Below are 17,679 nucleotides of genomic sequence, written 5' to 3' on the forward strand. Positions count from 1 at the left end.
GAGAAAGTGTCATTAAATGACTCCATTTTAATGAAACAAATCAGATAGAGCCCGTTTCATTCAACACGTCCAGCATGTTGTGTTTGTTATGTTGCGTGTGTATACATCTTTCTGTGTGTTTATGCAGTTACGTGTGTCACTGCTGCACAGCGACGAAACATGCTATTATCAGGCTAAGGCTCCGGCTCCTGGCAACCGTGTCAGTGACATCACTGCTGCATCAGCATTTCCTCCCGCCACATGGGACAAACATACCGCTTGTGGGTTGATGACATGCTGATGTGGCGTGATCATCCCACGTTCCTGTCAACAAGAGCGTGAAGTTCCACCAAAATGTCTCGTTTCACGTGCACTTTCTCGTACGCGCACGTGTGCGCTGGCATGTGCGGTGCGAATTCTAAAAAGGAGTTGGTCCACTGAATAATACATTGCCGTGTACTAAAAACAATGTGCGCCGTCAGCTGGTGGAAATGATTACATGCTGGGGAGTAAATGATAAGTTTCCTCATAAACAGACACTGACGGAGTGTATTCTTGAGCCGTACATTAGCCAGCTAAGGCGACCACGATATCACCCAAATCCCCAATTGAGCATTGATGTTCTGTAATCACCCGTGATGCATCACACAACAGTAAAACCAAAGACATGACTGCATCATTCACTCAGCTCTAAGTGAGTGTATTTCTGAAGGCTCGGAGTAGGGAAGCAACAGAGTTTAGTACTGGTATAAATACCAGACAGAAACTAGCTTTGACACAGTCAGTTCATACACAGAGATACACACACACACATCGATTTCCTACCGAAATGGTTGAGTGCAGCTGGTTTGAGAAGTTCCACAGGCTGCTCGTTGCTGGTCAAGCCACCTGTCAGAGAGGAGGAGAGGAGGGCTTAAATGTGGTGCTCAGTATGGATCACAATCAGCAGCTGAATAGATTCAAACCATCAACATCTGTCTACAGCTCCCAGGAAAGGGAGGTGTAGATGTCTGGGCAGGGGGATGACAGAAAACAAGAGGATGACAGAAAACAAGCAATAGAACGTGACAAGAACAAAGCAGACATGTACAGTAATATGATATGTTTTCTACAGAGACAGAGAGCAACCCGGTTGCCAGAAAACAATGTGAGCATTGTGCGTTGAATGTCGATGTTTCTGAACCAAAAACACATTTTCATGAATACATTTCATATCAGCCTTGTATTTGACTCTAAATGGGACCATCATTTACTAAATGAACATCAGGCTGTGTTGAAGAAGACTTGAAACTAGCGATTGAGACCATAAACTCATGTTTGCAATGTTTACTGAGGTAATAAATCAAGTGAGAAGTAGGCTCATTTTCTCATAGACTTCTATACAATCAGACTTCTTTTAGCAACCAGAGGAGTCGCCCCCTGCTGGCTGTTAGAGAGAATGCAAGTTTAAGGCTCTTCAGCATTGGCTTCACTTTTCAGACCCTGGAGTTGCCCTCTTGTTTAAGGTTAGAAAAAGATCATGGTTTGTGTTAAAATGATAACAACTTAGCATAAGCATAACATCGTAACTACCGTAACAAAATAACAACCGCCCTAAGCGGACTTTCTTAGGCAATGTTACATAACAAGCGTAAAGTCAGCGTTACCAGTGGGCTACCTCCCCCGGTTGCAAAAGGAAGTCTGACTCGTGAGTCACGTGAGTCGCTAGTCAGTGAAGCTAATGTAAACCACAACCGTTTCCTAACCCTAACTATGTGGTTGTGTTGCCTTAACCTAACTTCCTGTGAAAACGGAAGTTTATTTTAAAAGGAAACTTTGCGTTTAACAAGTGCTTATTGACACACCATGGTCCGTCCAAAAGTAACGCAAGATGGGTACCCCGAGCGTCGGTCTCCGATGACGAGGGGCACTGACCAAGTGGCGGTATTTGACAAGTTGGGAGTGCGAATGTGTTGAAATTGAACACATTATCTTTCATTGACTAGCCTTGTCTGAAGCTCTAAAGGGAACACAATCTGTCCTCCTTGAACTTGTATTAGGAAGAAAAGTGATATGATATACTGTATTCATGGCTGGATCTGTCCTGGGTTTGGTGTGGCCAGAAACGTATAAGGACATCTTTGTTGTGTGTACGTGTGGGCTCTGTACTCCAGCACTTTGGATTTGAATAGAAATAATGAAAACTGTTATAAAAAATGTAGGAAGTTTGTCCCACAATTTTAGGGACAGAAAGTAGTTGGACAAGTTAACACACACATGTAGATATATTCATCATATTTCAGCTTTCATATTTGCATATATGCTTTCTGGTGACTAGGCTGAAGTCTACTCAGAGGTACATCAGTAGACACACTGTTGCTCTACAATGTGAGAACTGCAGCCCCTTCGGCCATCGGGGGCTTCTCGCCTTCAGACTTGTCTTTAGCAAGTGACTCACATTCATCAGTTGGACTGACATCAAGTGACAATCCACTGTTTGGCCATTAAAGAACTCAGTTGCCTTGTCATTGTCTTGTTTTGCCGTATGTGTTCACCAGTCGGGCTGGATAGAAAAGAAATGATTAAATGCAATTTTTACTTGAATGATCCAATATCGAATTTTAAAATCCAGAGATCGATCTTTGCATTCGCGCCTTTTCTAAGTAAACATGTACATCTGTGCTACACATTATTTGTTAGGTGCTGCTGGCACAAACGGTGCAGATGAATTAGGAAACAGACTTTGAGTCTGTGCTCAAAGTGATAATTAGAGTGGATGTGCTGTACTTAGTTGAAGCATCTGGTACTGACAGTCCAAGCGTACAGTAGCTGTATGGCATAGCATTTATTTTCTAAAATATGCATAATGATGACGCCCTTGCATGTTGCAGGTCTTTTATTATTCTCGCTCATCTGTTGTTGCACATGTAGGCCTAAAAATTATAGATGTGTAATGTTTTAGTGGTTTTGCATAAGCCAAAGAAAAAAAAAACCTTTGTCCACATATTTATAAGAAGGAAATATGCTCACAATTTAGCCTTAAATGTGCACTTTGCACAATCTTGAATTCAAGGAAACAACAGTGTTGCTCTCTTGTTGAATGTAAAAGAAATTGAAGTTCCCAGGATAAATTCTGAGAGGCATTTTATGCAACATTAGTATTTATCTAATATAACTCATCAAGAATCAAATCAAATTGAATCGGTGATATCCAGTGGTGATATCCAGCCCTTTCCACCAAGTGGTAGGGATGCACCGATCCAACATTTTTAATACCGATACCGGTACTTGAGATAAGCTGCACGCCTCACTGTGTGGAAGTGACTGGGATCATTCTGTTATGTGTAAGGCAACATCAAGCTTGATTTAAACATCGCTTTCCTAACTTGGTAAAACAAAATGAAACAAATAAATACGTAGATATAAATCTACTGACTGTTATTTATTATTAAAATAATAAATCGTGCACGAACAACTTGGTAATTTTTTTTTTTTAAATGAACAGGAATTCAAGGATAAACCTTTTTAATGCAGCAACAAATTGGTCAAAACTTAAACAGGAATTAAAATTCCAGTGTATAATGTATAAAGCATAAAAACATACTGCAGAACTGAAGTGAATAGATCGGCCCCATTGCCACCGATATCCGATCCAGCTATTTGAGTCGGTATCGGCCCGATGTGGGATCCGTATTGGTGCATGCCCACCAAGTGGATGTGAACACCATAAAACAAGCTAAGCAGAGAGTCAGCACCTGAGAGTTTTTATTTCTAATCCAAAGTGATGGAGCGCAGCCAACACAATGAAAAACATATCAATGTCCTACTCTGGCTGCACTGTACTGTACACAGACCAGACTATTATTAGCCTGCTGGTCTGAATTGTAAGAAGCCCGCTAACATACAGTACCAGCACATTTGAGAGCGTTTCCAAGGATACCACCACGTAGAAATTGTGGCTTTTGTGTGACACTGCCAGGCAGCAGACGGTCTTTGGCTCGGGTTTCATGAACCACCAATCCTCATGCCCTGTGGTCTTGAATTCAAGCTCTTTTTGCTGAACGAGTCCCTGCGCTCACACAAACTTGTTGCCATATTTCTGCTCCCACCTGCAAACAGCTAGGCTGAAACGCTGTAATGGACTCAGCCTACATCAGTCCGTTTATCCTCGAGATCGGCAGCTGGTACGGATGGTGGGGTCAGTCATCCTGCAATTATCACCACTTTCACGAAGCAGACTTTCTTACAGTCACATATTTCAAACTTTGCCTGTACTCAGTGGGTGTCAGCGCAGACGCAGCAGGCTGTATTCAGAGTTCAGTTAAGGACGTGTGCTAGACGAGCAAATATTGTCTATAAGACTAAAACCGACAACTTTCTCAAAGACAGCAGCGCTTTCAAAATGAAAGTGCGAGTATCTCTCATGGAAAACATCAGAAATCTCCACCGCCATCATCTCCGAACCGGTGGAGACAGACGTGGGGGAAAGACAACTTAGCGTGGTAGAAAGGAAAATGTGAGAGGAGAGGAGACCATGTGCAGTGTCACACATGAACGAGCAGCAGCACATGACATACCCACAACTCTGTGAATTTTTTGTTTTTCTGGGTTGCTAGGCGCTATTTTCAGCCTAAGCAGACTGCTCCATGATTAATACATGATGGAGGGAGGGGCTGAATTAAATATTCATATCTTACACACACCAAAATGCACATTCTTGAATTTCATATTCTAGGCAAAGGCCTGCTGCCTTTGTTTCTTTAACAAAAGTGGATGCTAACGCACAAAACACATGTGCGGATGGTGAGGGGGAGACCTAACTGAGACTTTCTCTAGAAGAAAGGAAGAGAAGAGAAGAGACGAGGTTTTGTGATGACAGAGTATTACATGAAAGCTCAATATGTGTGCGCATGTGTGTGTGTGTCAGTAGGGTGGCAGTGGCAGATGGCAGAAAGACGACACCAGAGCTTCATAGACGAGAGACAGGCCAAGCGATCACACACACAAAGGCAGAGTTGCAAGTGCAAGTGAGTGTTTTGCGTCTTCCCTCTGTTGCACTTAATAACTGCTACCGTCCCTATTATTCATTTTGACCCCCTAAAACCTTTCGCAAAGACTTGCGTCATGATAAATAGAATAATGGACAAAGAGAGAGATCATGACAGAAAAGTCATTGTAGATGTGAATGTGTGTGTGTGTGTGTGTGTGTGTGTGTGTGTGATAAATGTGTATATTTATCTCTATGTGTACAGGAAACGTATCTCATGGAAACCAGGCAGGTTTATAGGTTGTCCACTCATGACTGAGCAGACTATGACCTCTGACGCCTGGGGAGGAAGACGGGTCAAGAGCTCTCTGCCTTAACACATAGTGATGAGAGAAAATCTCCATGGAAACCACAGCAAACAAATATGCAGAGAGAGAAAGAGAGAGAGACTTGTACAAGGAAGGAGCAGTGTTCTTTTAGAAACCGTGTTGCTATTATTAATACTAGTACTGCAGCTAAAGAGCCGTATGATAGAAGTCAATGATAGACTTGCTTTAAACAGCACGTAGGCATTGACAAGCTGCCACTATATATTTGTATACAGTTGTTCATATATGTTCCCTGCTTATAAGGCGGCAAATGAATGTTTAATGGTCCCTGGTGAACAACTGGAGAAGCCTAGTTGAGAAGCTAATATATGTACAGTGTAAACATGGCGACACTTGAGGAGGCTACTATTCTTAATGAGTTCACAGCAACGACAAAAAAAGGCATCAGTGGCAACAAGTTCTATCAGTTTCTCTTCATTCATTTCAGCCGTTGTTGTCATTTCTTAAAGGGATAGTTCAGGTGTTTTGAAGTGGGGTTGTATGAGGTACTTATCCATAGTAGGTGTATTACTTACAGTAGATGATGGTTGGTGCCCCCAGCTTGGAAAAACAGACAGGAGAAAAAACACCCACACCGAAGATAAGCAATACAGTGCTGTGGACGGGGACGGCAGCAAAACGTATTTTAACCACCTAAAAGAAAGGCTCATCTAAAAAAAAAAAAAAAAAATCAATATCCGTTTAACAGTATGCTATATTTAGAATATTTTCACTGCTTTATTTTGCAGTCAGGCAGCCCTTTCCTTCTCCTTTACAACGGGGAACTGAAAGTGAAACTTATCTCTTCTCTCTTTAAAAAGCCAACAGGCTCAGATGACAAAAACAGTAGAGATACGTTTCACTCTCAGTTCAGTTCGTTGTTGGAAAATATTCTAAATATAGCGTACACTTAAACGGATATTGATTTTTTTTAGGTGAGCCTTTCTTTTAGGTGGCTAAAATAGGTTTTGCTGCCGGACCCATCCACAACACTGTATTGCTTTGCTTCGGTGTCGGTGCTCGTCTGTCTCTCGATGCTAGGGACACACTGACCATCATCTGCTTTAAGTAATACACCTACTATGGATAAGTACTTCATACAACCCCACTTCAAAACACCCAAACTATCCCTTCAAGTGTGTGCCGATAGCTTTACTTCACATCCTGATATACTGTCCGCCACCATTTACATGATTATTTGAATCTTGTGCATTAGCAGCATTCATACTAATGCCCCAAAAGCTTCGATACAGCCCCAATTAGTTAGCAATTCTGCTAATCAATTAATGTTTTCAGTCATTAATCAAGCGAAAAATTCCAAGCATTGAATTGTTTCAGGATTTCAGATGTGAGGATGTGAGTTTTTTTTCCATTTGATATCATTATAAATTGAATATCTTACGGTTTCGGACAGTTCATCAAACAAAACAAGAAATCTGATGTCTGAGAAACTGAGAAGGCAATATTTTCACCATTTATACTTAACTTTAGACTTAAATTAATCTAAAAATAATTGACAAATTAGAATTTCCAGTTAAATTATTGTTGAGAAGACCCCCTACTCTTCAAAGAATATTGTGTGAAATTAGTTTTGCACGTATTTGGTCATAAACCAAAGTATTGGACAAATTGGACTTTTGACCTCAAGATGTCGCCTGGGAACCATGAATGCTAGAAAATTGAATGGTGATCCATCCAGTAGTTGTTGAGATATTTCTGTCTGGACCAACCGATCGACACTGCCATTCCTGGAGCCATGCCGCCATGGTAAAAATCCATGTTGGTTCCAAAAGGCCTCTTTCACAGAGGACATGTGGGAAAAGCACAGGTATGAATAATGAAATAAATGATGGCTGAATTCCATTTAGCTCATTATTACTCACACTGGGACACTTGGAATTGAATTTTACCTAGTTAGTTATTGTTAGTGTTATTAGTAGCTGTGCTTTTCCTACTATGACAAGTCAAATATCTGCTGTGGAAAAGGCCTATTGGTTAATCAGTGGAATACATCTTGGACATTTGGGGACAGTATGTTTATCACTGGTCTGGTTTCCCCTGCCTCGCTCCTGATTTACTGTCTTCCCAGGCCAGCCATGATGGATAAGGTGCACCGTCCACTCTGGAGTAGACACTGCGTATAATAGTCAGGCTTTTGCCTGCAAAGCACTCCTGTCCGGTCTAAACAAGGTACTTGTCCAGCCTGTCCAAACCACGTCACAGTTGTCTCAAGAGTTTGATTGAATAGCTGTGCTCTACTATCTGCTGTGACAGATAAAGTTCAAGTGAGATGAGACAGAGGGTTCACTCCCTCTTATACCGCTCATTATGTGGCTCTGCTTGTACTGTTGCAGACTGGTTAGATGGAAAGAAGGGTACTGGAAATGGCACACGCTTTTAACGTGAAATCAATCCATAACAAGAGCTCTACTGCTGTAACAAGTGATACGTGATTTTTTTACACTATTAGAACAAACGTTTGTTGTGCATCATAAATGTATGTAGCAATATGTTATTATGTAAGTAAGCAATGTCCTGCAGTGGTGTGTATAGCACAGCACAATGGACCCTGAGAGTCATGTGGACACTGAGGGATACTTTCATGTGACCTGATTGACCTGTGCCATATGCGTGCCCCTCAGCAACAGTTACACATACTCCATCTCCCAAGTGACAGGTAGGAACATACGAACATATGGCCAGTAAAAATACATATACACAGAGGGAAAGAGTACATGCATGCCTCCGAGCCCGGGCAGGAAAGTGATTTGCTCTTTTTACATGTGTCATATCCCATTTGTAAAAGCCTAGATGTGTCGACAGACTTCCGTGTGGACAGACATACGTGATCGCCACATGGAAAAAGGAAGAGACGGAGTGCCAAGTTACCGACGTCTGGCAAGAAGACAAGTTGGCTCGGAGGCTAGCAGGAAGCAGGAGTGCCTGCTTCAGTGGATGCACACCCGGTGTACAACGGTGAGGAGAACCCTTCCATGATTCAAGAAAAGATAAACGGAGCACGAATTGTAAAAAAAAACGCACTAGTAAACGAAGGAACGCGGTGCCGTAAAATGTATACACAAGCACACACCTTTCCTCCTCCTACTGGAGACTGTGAAGGTGCCAAGTCACCTTGTCCAGGGACACCTTTACCTCCGTCTGACTTCCAATTACCACATCAGTGTGCCAGCCACGCCAACCTGTCTAGTCCACTACAACTCAGTCTGGTGTATTCTGAGCCCTCGATATCAGCCTCAGAGCTCTGCCACCCTCCACTCTGCCAACTATGCCATCCTGTCTGCTGAGGCTCCACCAAAATTGCCCTTCTGCTACAACCAAACTCTGAGCCAGTCTGAGAGTGTGCCAGCCACGCCAACCTGTCACCGTCACTCTAAAGCACAAGATAACCTGCTGCGAAGCCAACGTATGAGGAGATGCATTCCAAAATCAGATATCCATTATGTGATTGAAAGCTTAACTAACTTTTTACATGCTAATATGCAAGTTCACTAGTTGGTTATCAAAACTTCGGTAGCTTTCTCTCAACATGGCAGATGTAAGAGATTCAGGTTTCATCTAAACTAGTCTTTTGAAATAATTTGTCAACAGTATGATGATGGCCGTTCATAAGCGCCATATAAAAAACTCAATGACTCATGAGCTTGACCGTAAGTCACTCTAAACTGATTCTAGTAGAGGAGCTAATTCTGTGTGACCTTGAACATCCTAACAACACTGGTAGGTGACAGGATGTAAAATATGTCCCGCTGCCTTGTTAATAGGAGCAAGGCTAAGCTGCTGAAACCACTGTCAAATCTCTATACCAAAACTCCTCAGTAGGGTTGGGCGATTGGACAAATATATTGGCCAACGGCGATTGGCTGAGTACATCGTCGGTTGTTTTTTTGGGCAATACTTTTGGGTGATTTTTGTCATTTTATTAGTGCCACACACACTTGTATGAATATATCGACAATCACCAGTTGTTGGGCTGATGGTCGCCGTTTGAAAATTGTTGAAAAACATATAGCCAAACTCTAGTCCGCAGTAGAACTTAAAGGTGCTACATTTCATATCCAGAGCATTAATACAGCAGCAAGCAACTATTTGCTATAAAGATATAGAGGAGTAATGTCTACCTGAGCAGAAAATAAAGCCTCTCTCACGTGTGTTATAATCAGAGCTTCTCTGTGCTTTGTTGACACAGCCGGGCCGGCCGCGCATGCTTTTAGTGCATGTTTGTCCATGTGAGCGTGACTCACTGGCTAGCTCACTGCCGCTACTCTGCACTGCTCTCATACGGCGGTTACAGCTGATAACGCCATCCCAACAGCATTGTCACGGAAGCGTAGCGCCCACCCTCCGGGTCCCCCTTAGGTAAAAACTGTTATCTCCGTCAGCCCTTTCGCCACTGTTTGTACTGTTAGAAACTTTAGTTGTGAGCCTCCGGCTCGCCCTTGCCATGTTGAGAGCCGTTGAGAGGCAATGTAAATGCTCCCAAACCCATATTTAGCAACTTTATGGAATGGTTAACCTTGGTAGAACATAATTTCCATTGCTGACCAAGTAGATAGCATTTATCCATTGAGAGTATGTAGCGTAATTTTCTCGGTTTGGCCAATATATCAGCCAATATTAGCTTATTGCCACTCTATTTGGTTCTGTAAAAAAACAAAACTAAGGGATCCGTTTCAAGATTATTGTTTGCTATGGATTTATGTAAAAAAAAAAAAAGAAGAAAAAAAGGAAAATGCTATCGGCCGATATATCGTCATTTAACTCTTACATATCAATGTGGTTATACTACAAATCATATAATTCTTCAAACAATTACAGCAAAAAAAGCCTAAGTTTGTTCTATGTTTAAATAATAATGTTGACAAATGCAAGCAGTAACAGCCAAAAAACAGGGGCTGAATAGTGGCATTTTTAGATTTGTATTTCTGTATATCTTCTCAAACACGTCACTTTATACTGCACATAAAAAGATAGAATTGTAATATAAATGAAATACAGAGCAGCAAATATGATGATTTTCTAAGTTGTTCAATTGAATTGGAATTTTATTTGTCTGAGTGTCTGTGTGCAGGAATAGACCATGTAGAACTTCTCACCACCGCCTTGCCTAAAACCACTTGTTGGTGTTGCGGCCGTGTTTACCAACTACTCAGCACTTCCTCTGGGCATTTTAAACCTACAACACAAACCACAGCCTTTGACTTTATTTTTACTGCTGGACCTTTTTAGGTTTGTGCGCCCGCCTGTGTGTACATGTGTGTGCTGATGTACATTTGTGTATGACTCAGTAGGTATGAAGATGACAAAAAAAAGAAAGTTTAGGTGTTTGTCGTGTACATTTGTGTATCATACGTGTCTAGTGTGTGCACATTCACACACACACACACACACACACATATACACACACACACACACATCAACATACTAGATATACAATCCATTGGGGCTGGAAAATAAACAGAATTTTTTAACTTATCAGTCTCTCTTAAATTCCAATGAATGAATTGTCTGAATCACAAATAACTATAATTAAACTGAGAATAGTTACATGACATCCTACCAATCTGCCCTCGGTATTGTAATTAACCCATTTTTTGCCAACAACTGACATTTTTAAATTTCCTTTGGTGGGAATGTTCTCTGGGCTTGACTAAGCACAAATGTGAAGATTTTTCAAAATCGGTCGACCCAATTGACTGAAAAGTGAGTTTTTCTTATCATACTACATCTAGTCTTTTTGCAATAGACTCAATTATATTTTCGGAAAAACAGTAGTGATAAGAAAATGGCTGTATCTCAGAAACAACAAGGAGCAAAATCAAGTATTTGGTATCTATCAACTCATAACAAGTTAAATACATCAAAGATATGCAAACATATGCAGTGTTAAAAAAAAAGTCATTGAAATGGACAATATTTAATAAACACAATGTTAGCGTTTTTCAAAAATCCTGATTTTGACTATTAAAAAGGGACTATTTGTAACTTCTTACACGTATAAATCATTGCGGGTCGGTGTCCCATGCGGGCTCCCGTGTGGCTACGCTGTTCAGACATAACTCCAACACAAACTACAGTGAAGCACCAAAATCTCTTGGTTGTATCTAGTAAAGCCCGTCTGTTAAACAGTTTTGGTCGCGGTCGGAGGACGCGGGGGAGACCGTAGCTTTGGTCTCCAGGACCGGAGTCTCTGATGTACTCTGCTCCTCTGCCTGCCTTCACTCACACACCGCACTCGTTCTCTCTCTTTCGCTCCACTCTCACGTGCATGCACGCACACTACGCACTGCAGAAGAGTTAGTTTAGCTCTGAGAATATCTAGTGAATGTACAGTGGACGTTTGTGCAGAAATAACTGCTGCAGTCTCCTCACTGTTTTGAGCGATGCTCCTTCATGTCTATGTAGAGCGAGCACAAGCGCCAGCAACAGGACGCTGACTTTCATTGACTTAACGGCCACAGGTGTCGCTGTTAACAAGACATTTCTGATTCTTACAAACAGTCCCTTTAATAAAAGTGTCATTTTTCATGTGATCTAAAAATGTAAAAGCTCTACTGTTAGATACTTGCCTAAAGTATGCCCATACCAAATTTCAAGATTTTTGACCAATCAGAACAAATGTTGTGGCATTTTTCCTTACCATACTAAATATAGTCTTTGGGAACAAACGGGTTAAGGATGAACATATCAGAAGTTAAGCCAACAAGAGAAAGAATCATCAATCAAAACATTTACTGATGTACATACAGTACATATGAACAAAAAATATTGTTACACTTTTTATAAGATAAGATAAGATGGACCTTTATTAATCCCCGGAGGGAAATTCAGGTGTCAAAGCAGCAACATCAGCAAACAGAGTGAATCACAGGAGAGGTAAAGGTATACAAAAATTCTAAAGACAATAATAGAGATATAAAAGATACAGAGTGAATGGGTGAACATAGTGTGTACAGTCCGTCAATAAATAAATGTAGTATGTACAATAAATAAATAAATAAATAAATGTAATATGTACATATGTGCAGTCAGCAATAAAGTGGTATATAGGATGTATAGTGTAAAGTGAGTGTAAAGTGCGCCAGATAGTGCATGTTTAAATTTCTTAAAAGTCCTAATAGTTGTCATATGGGGGTCAGCCTTGGTTGTGGAGCCTGAGGGCTACCAGCATGAAGGACTGACCCAGGCGCTTTGTGTTGTGCCGAGGAGGGATGAGTCTGTGGCTGAAGGTGCTCCTCATCTTGACTAGCTCATCATGGAGGGGGTGGAAGGGGCTTTCCAGGATAGCGTCCAGCTTCCTCCTCATCCTGCCCTCTGCCACCACCTCCAGACCGTCCAGCTCAGATCCAACCACAGAGCCAGCCTTCCTCACCAGCCTGTTCAGTCTGTTGGCATCCCTTGTGTTCATGTTACCCCCCCAACATACCACAGCAAAAAAGAGAACACTGGCTACTACAGACTGGTAAAACATCTGCAGCAGCCTATTGCATACATTAAAAGACCTGAGCCTCCTCAGGAAGAACAGTTTGCTCTGTCCCTTCCTGTAGAGGGCCTCGGTGTTGTCAGTCCAGTCCAGTCTACTGTTCATATGTACTCCCAGGAACTTGTAGGTGTCCACCACCTCCACCTCCTCCCCTCGGATGGTGATGGGAGTTGGGGGCCTCGTGCTCCGCCGGAAGTCCACCACCAGCTCCTTGGTCTTTCCAATGTTGAGCTGGAGGTGATTGTTATCACACCACCCTATGAAGTTCTCCACCAGGGCTCTGTACTCCTCCTCGTTGTCATCTGTGATGCAGCTGACGATGGAGGAGTCATCGGAGAACTTCTGTAGGTGGCATGTACCCGAGTGGAAGCGAAAGTCGGAGGTGTAGGTGGTGAACAGGAAGGGAGACAGCACAGTTCCTTGGGGGGCACCGGTGTTGCTCACCAGCACATCTGACAGGCTGCCCTGCAGTCTGACATACTGTGGTCTGCTGGTGAGGTAGTCCGTAATCCAGGCCACCAGGCCATGATCTACCTGCATCACTGAGAGCTTCTCAGCTAGCCGGAGTGGCAGGATGGTGTTGAAGGCACTGGAGAAGTCAAAGAACAATATTCTTACAGAGCTGTGCGGCCTCTCCAGGTGAGTGTAGGCTCTGTGGAGCATGTAGGTGATGGCATCATCCACACCGATGTTTTCCTGGTATGCAAACTGCAGGGGGTCCCGGAAGTCGCTCACAAGGGGCTTGAGGTGCTGCAGAACCAGTCTCTCAAAGATCTTCATGACGTGTGACGTCAGAGCAACTGGCCTGTAGTCATTGGGGGTGCTGGGGTGTCCCTTCTTGGCCACCGGGACGATGCAGGAGGTCTTCCAGAGCTGGGGAACCTTCTTCAGCCTCAGGGAGAGGCTGAAGAGGTGCTGGAACGCTGCTGCCAGCTCCCCAGCACACACCTTGAGCACCCTGGGGTTGATGTTGTCTGGTCCCCTGGCCTTGTTCACGCTGATCTTTGAGAGCTGCTTCCTCACCTGGCCCCTTGTGATGATCAGGGTGGATGTTGCAATGTCTCCAGGTGCAAAGGACATGCTGTGGATGTGCTCCTCAGGGTAGGTATGGGGGGGCAAGCTGCTGCTGCCTCCTGGGGATGGGTGCTGGGGGGAGGAGGAGAGGTGTGGAAGGGGGGGGAGGAGGAGGGGAAAAGAGAGGTGTGGAGGGGGGGCACCGGTGTTGGTGAGTGAGGACCCAGGCTGTCCTGCTGAGCTCATGGGGGTTGGTTGGTCAAACCTGTTGAAAAACAGGTTTAGCTCATTTGCATGTTCCTGGGTCCCCTCAACACCAGGGCTCGGCTGTTTGTAGCCAGTTATCTTCCTGAACCCCCCCCACACCTCCCTGGAGCTGTCGGCCTGTAGTCTCCCCTCCAGTCTGTCTTTGTAGGTGTCCTTGGCCGCCCTCAGCTCCTTCTTCAGCTCCTTCTGGACAACCTTGGCCCCCTCAATGTCCCCGGCCATGAACGCCCTCTTCTTCCTGTTCAACAGGGCTTTAATGTCCCCATTGATCCAGGGCTTGTTGTTAGGAAAGCAGCGTACCTTTTTGGTGGGTACGATGCTCTCCTCACAGAACCTAATGTAGTCTGTAATGCAGTGGGAGAGTCCATCGATGTCCTCACCGTGGACCCTGTCAAACAACTCCCAGTCTGTTGACCTGTAACACTCCCTCAGCTCCTCCTCAACTTCCACTGACCACTGTTGAACAGTCCTGGTGGTGGCGGGCTGCCTCCTGACAACAGGCTTGTATGTTGGCACAAGCCTGATGAGGTTGTGGTCTGAACCGCCAAGGGGGGGGAGAACAGTGGCGCTGTATGCCTCCTTAATGTTGGCATACAGCAGGTCCAGGGTCTTATTGTGTCTGGTGTTACAGGTCACATACTGGGTGAAGTTCGACAGGGCTCTGGAGACCTTCACATGGTTAAAATCACCATTTACAATGATGAATGCGCTGGGGTGCCTCGTCTGTAATCCCGCGACGGTGGAGTGGATGACGTCACTCGCCTGCGCCGCCACAGCACTCGGTTGAATGTAAACAGTAACTATGATGCAGTGTGAGAACTCTCGAGGCAGATAATATAGCCTCAAACTCACAGCCAGCAGCTCAATGTCCGGGGTACAGATGCGCTCCTTTACGGTGATGTGTCTGGGATTACACCATCTGGAGTTAACAAAGACAGCAAGCCCTCCGCCTTTCTTCTTACCGCTCTGTTTGTCTCTGTCAGCTCGCACCACCGTGAAGCCGTCCGGTTCCACTAAGCAGTCTGGTATAATCCCCTTCAACCATGTCTCCGTAAAGCACAGCACACTGGACTCTCGGTATTCCCGTTGGTCTTTCACCAGGGCTGCTAGCTCGTCCGTCTTGTTGGCCAGAGATCTCACATTGCCCATGATCACTGAAGGCAGGACGGGTTTATATCTCCTCCTCTCCTTCTCCCTCCTCCCCCTCACGATCACACCGGCTCTTGATCCCCGTCTGTGTCACCGTATCTCAGCAGGTAAATCCTTTGGTGGCGCTGCTACTCGGTCCCGAAAGGCGAGGAGCGCTTCAAATGAATACACCGTCCGTTGTCCGATCATGTCCGTTTGTCAGGCTAACTAAATATAATAACTAAATAAGACGGCTGTGAAAAAGGAAACTATTTACATAAAGTGTGCAGTATACTATCACTGACAAAAACTAAGCGCAGTAGAAAGTTAAAAGTAACGAAAAAGTAGCAAAAAAGAAGACAAAGAAAGTAGAAACACGGAGAGCTACTAAGACAGGCTGCCACTCGCGTCGGCGCCTAGCAACCAAGTTATCAAGTTGAAAGTGACTTTTTTTCCGCGGTATAGATTTGAGGTCATATGGACCATCACTCTCACTGAGCCTCACACACACACACACACACTAGAACTGTTCAGAAAGAGAGGCCATGTGGTCTGGCAGCAGGCAGGCAACACGACGTAAGTCCGTAGGGAGACAGGAGATCCCTGTGATACCTAAGCACTGCTGGAAGGGGCTGAAAGAGTACTAAAAAGGAACAGAGACATCTGTAGAGGAGTGGAGGGGTCACTGGGTAGAGAGAAGGGCCTTTCTGTTTGTAAGAGCATTACACATGTGGACATCACATGGTAGATTGAAATTACTGGTTACACAATAGGTCACGAATCTACAACGCATTAACATCACTCAGGCGAAGTACAGTCTCCATGTGTGCTCCACTGTAGAGAGGACGCTACTTATTTGGGATCTGAGTACATCTGCAAAGTATCCATCCGTACCCCGACCGCCTGCATCACGGCCGATCCACTGTACTTTAGCATAAGTGAGCTTTCATCCGAGACAAAATAGGGATGCACCGATCCGACTATTTCAGTCCCGATACTGGTACCTGGGCTTTGGGTATCGGCCAATAGCGAGTACCGATCCAATACCAGTATTTAATTAATAAGCTGTATGTGGAAGTGTCTGGGATCATTCTTTTATGTGTAAGGCAACATCAGGCTTGACTTAAACATTGCTTTCCTAACTTTGTAAAACAAAAGGTAACCAATAAATACATAAATGTAAATTTACTGTGTAAACCTTTTTAATGCAGCAACAAACTGGTCCAAACTCAAACAGGAATTAAAATTCCAGTATATAATGTATATAGTATATAGACCAGGGCTGTCAAAGTTAACACAATACACACAATAAAGCAACTTGCCATTTTTAGGTTGTAGCACGTCGTACTTGCGTGTGGGGAGGGCGGCTAAATAATGCTACAAACTTGCGATCATTTTTGGCGAGGAAAGGCTTGCATGGCCAATTTAAAGGGGTCCCTTGACTTGAAAATGGGTTCTATGGGTACCCACGAGTCTCCCCTTTACAGACATGCCCACTTTATGATAATCACATGCAGTTTGGGGCAAGTCATAGTCAAGTCAGCACACTGACACACTGACAGCTGATGTTGCCTGTTGGGCTGCAGTTTGCCATGTTATGATTTGAGCATATTTTTAATACTAAATGCAGTACCTGTGAGGGTTTCATTTGTCATTGTTTTGTGTTGTTAATGGATTCCCACTAATAAATATATCAATACCTTTGCATAAAGAACATATTAACAAACATATATTTGCCCACTCCCATGTTGATAAGAGTATTAAATACTTGACAAATCTCCCTTTAAGGAAAGTTTTAAGCACATTAAAAATGTGCGATTAACTATTTTAATTGATTGACAGCCCTAATATAAACATAGAACCGAATTGAAAAGATCGGCCCCATTTTCACCGATCCCCAATCCAGCTATTTGAGTCCATATCGGATCAATATCCGATATAGTATCGGTATCGGTGCATCCCTAAGACAAACTAAAAGGTGATAACAGACGTGCAAATCCAAACATTTAATGTTAGAGCGATCGAGCTTCCCATCCATGTTTGCGGAGAGTTTCCAAAATGTGACAAATCACACGGTCAAGCTCTGTGAAGCTCCCGGGAAGACGAATTCCCAAACTGTAATATTCTAAGCATCTGTGTTTGTCTGGACCATGAACTTGGATCAAAGCAGTTTTTACTTGTTGTGGTTGTTTTTTCACACTTTTTTTTTTCTTTTTTTAAATGGCATTTGTGCTTTGTTGACTTTGAGAGTGACAGAAATTATAGAATGAGCGACTTAAAAGACGAGAAGTTAACAGAAATCCTATCTAAACTCTGGATATCTAAGCTACACAGTGTGTCTTTTAGCCTCTGATCCACCAGACACTCTTGAAATGAAAGAGGCCTAACAGTTTCTTCTAAAAGGAAAGATGTACTGTAGAGCCTCCGGCTACACCGTTTGCAGACACCATCCGTTT

At 43.5% G+C, this 17,679-nt stretch overlaps 1 protein-coding gene across 2 annotated transcripts in view; it reads right to left on the minus strand.

Annotated features, from left to right (window-relative positions):
- Window positions 1-17,679, minus strand: part of hdac4 (histone deacetylase 4) — a 212,618-nt gene that overhangs the window by 125,771 nt on the left and 69,168 nt on the right. For both annotated transcript variants that reach the window (XM_037789081.1, XM_037789082.1), the window contains exon 3: window positions 805-867. In XM_037789081.1, the coding sequence (XP_037645009.1) occupies window positions 805-867 (63 nt within the window). The remainder of the gene's footprint in view (window positions 1-804; window positions 868-17,679) is intronic.

This window comes from Sebastes umbrosus, chromosome 13 (genome assembly GCF_015220745.1).
Source record: "Sebastes umbrosus isolate fSebUmb1 chromosome 13, fSebUmb1.pri, whole genome shotgun sequence".
Lineage (NCBI taxonomy): Eukaryota > Metazoa > Chordata > Actinopteri > Perciformes > Sebastidae > Sebastes > Sebastes umbrosus.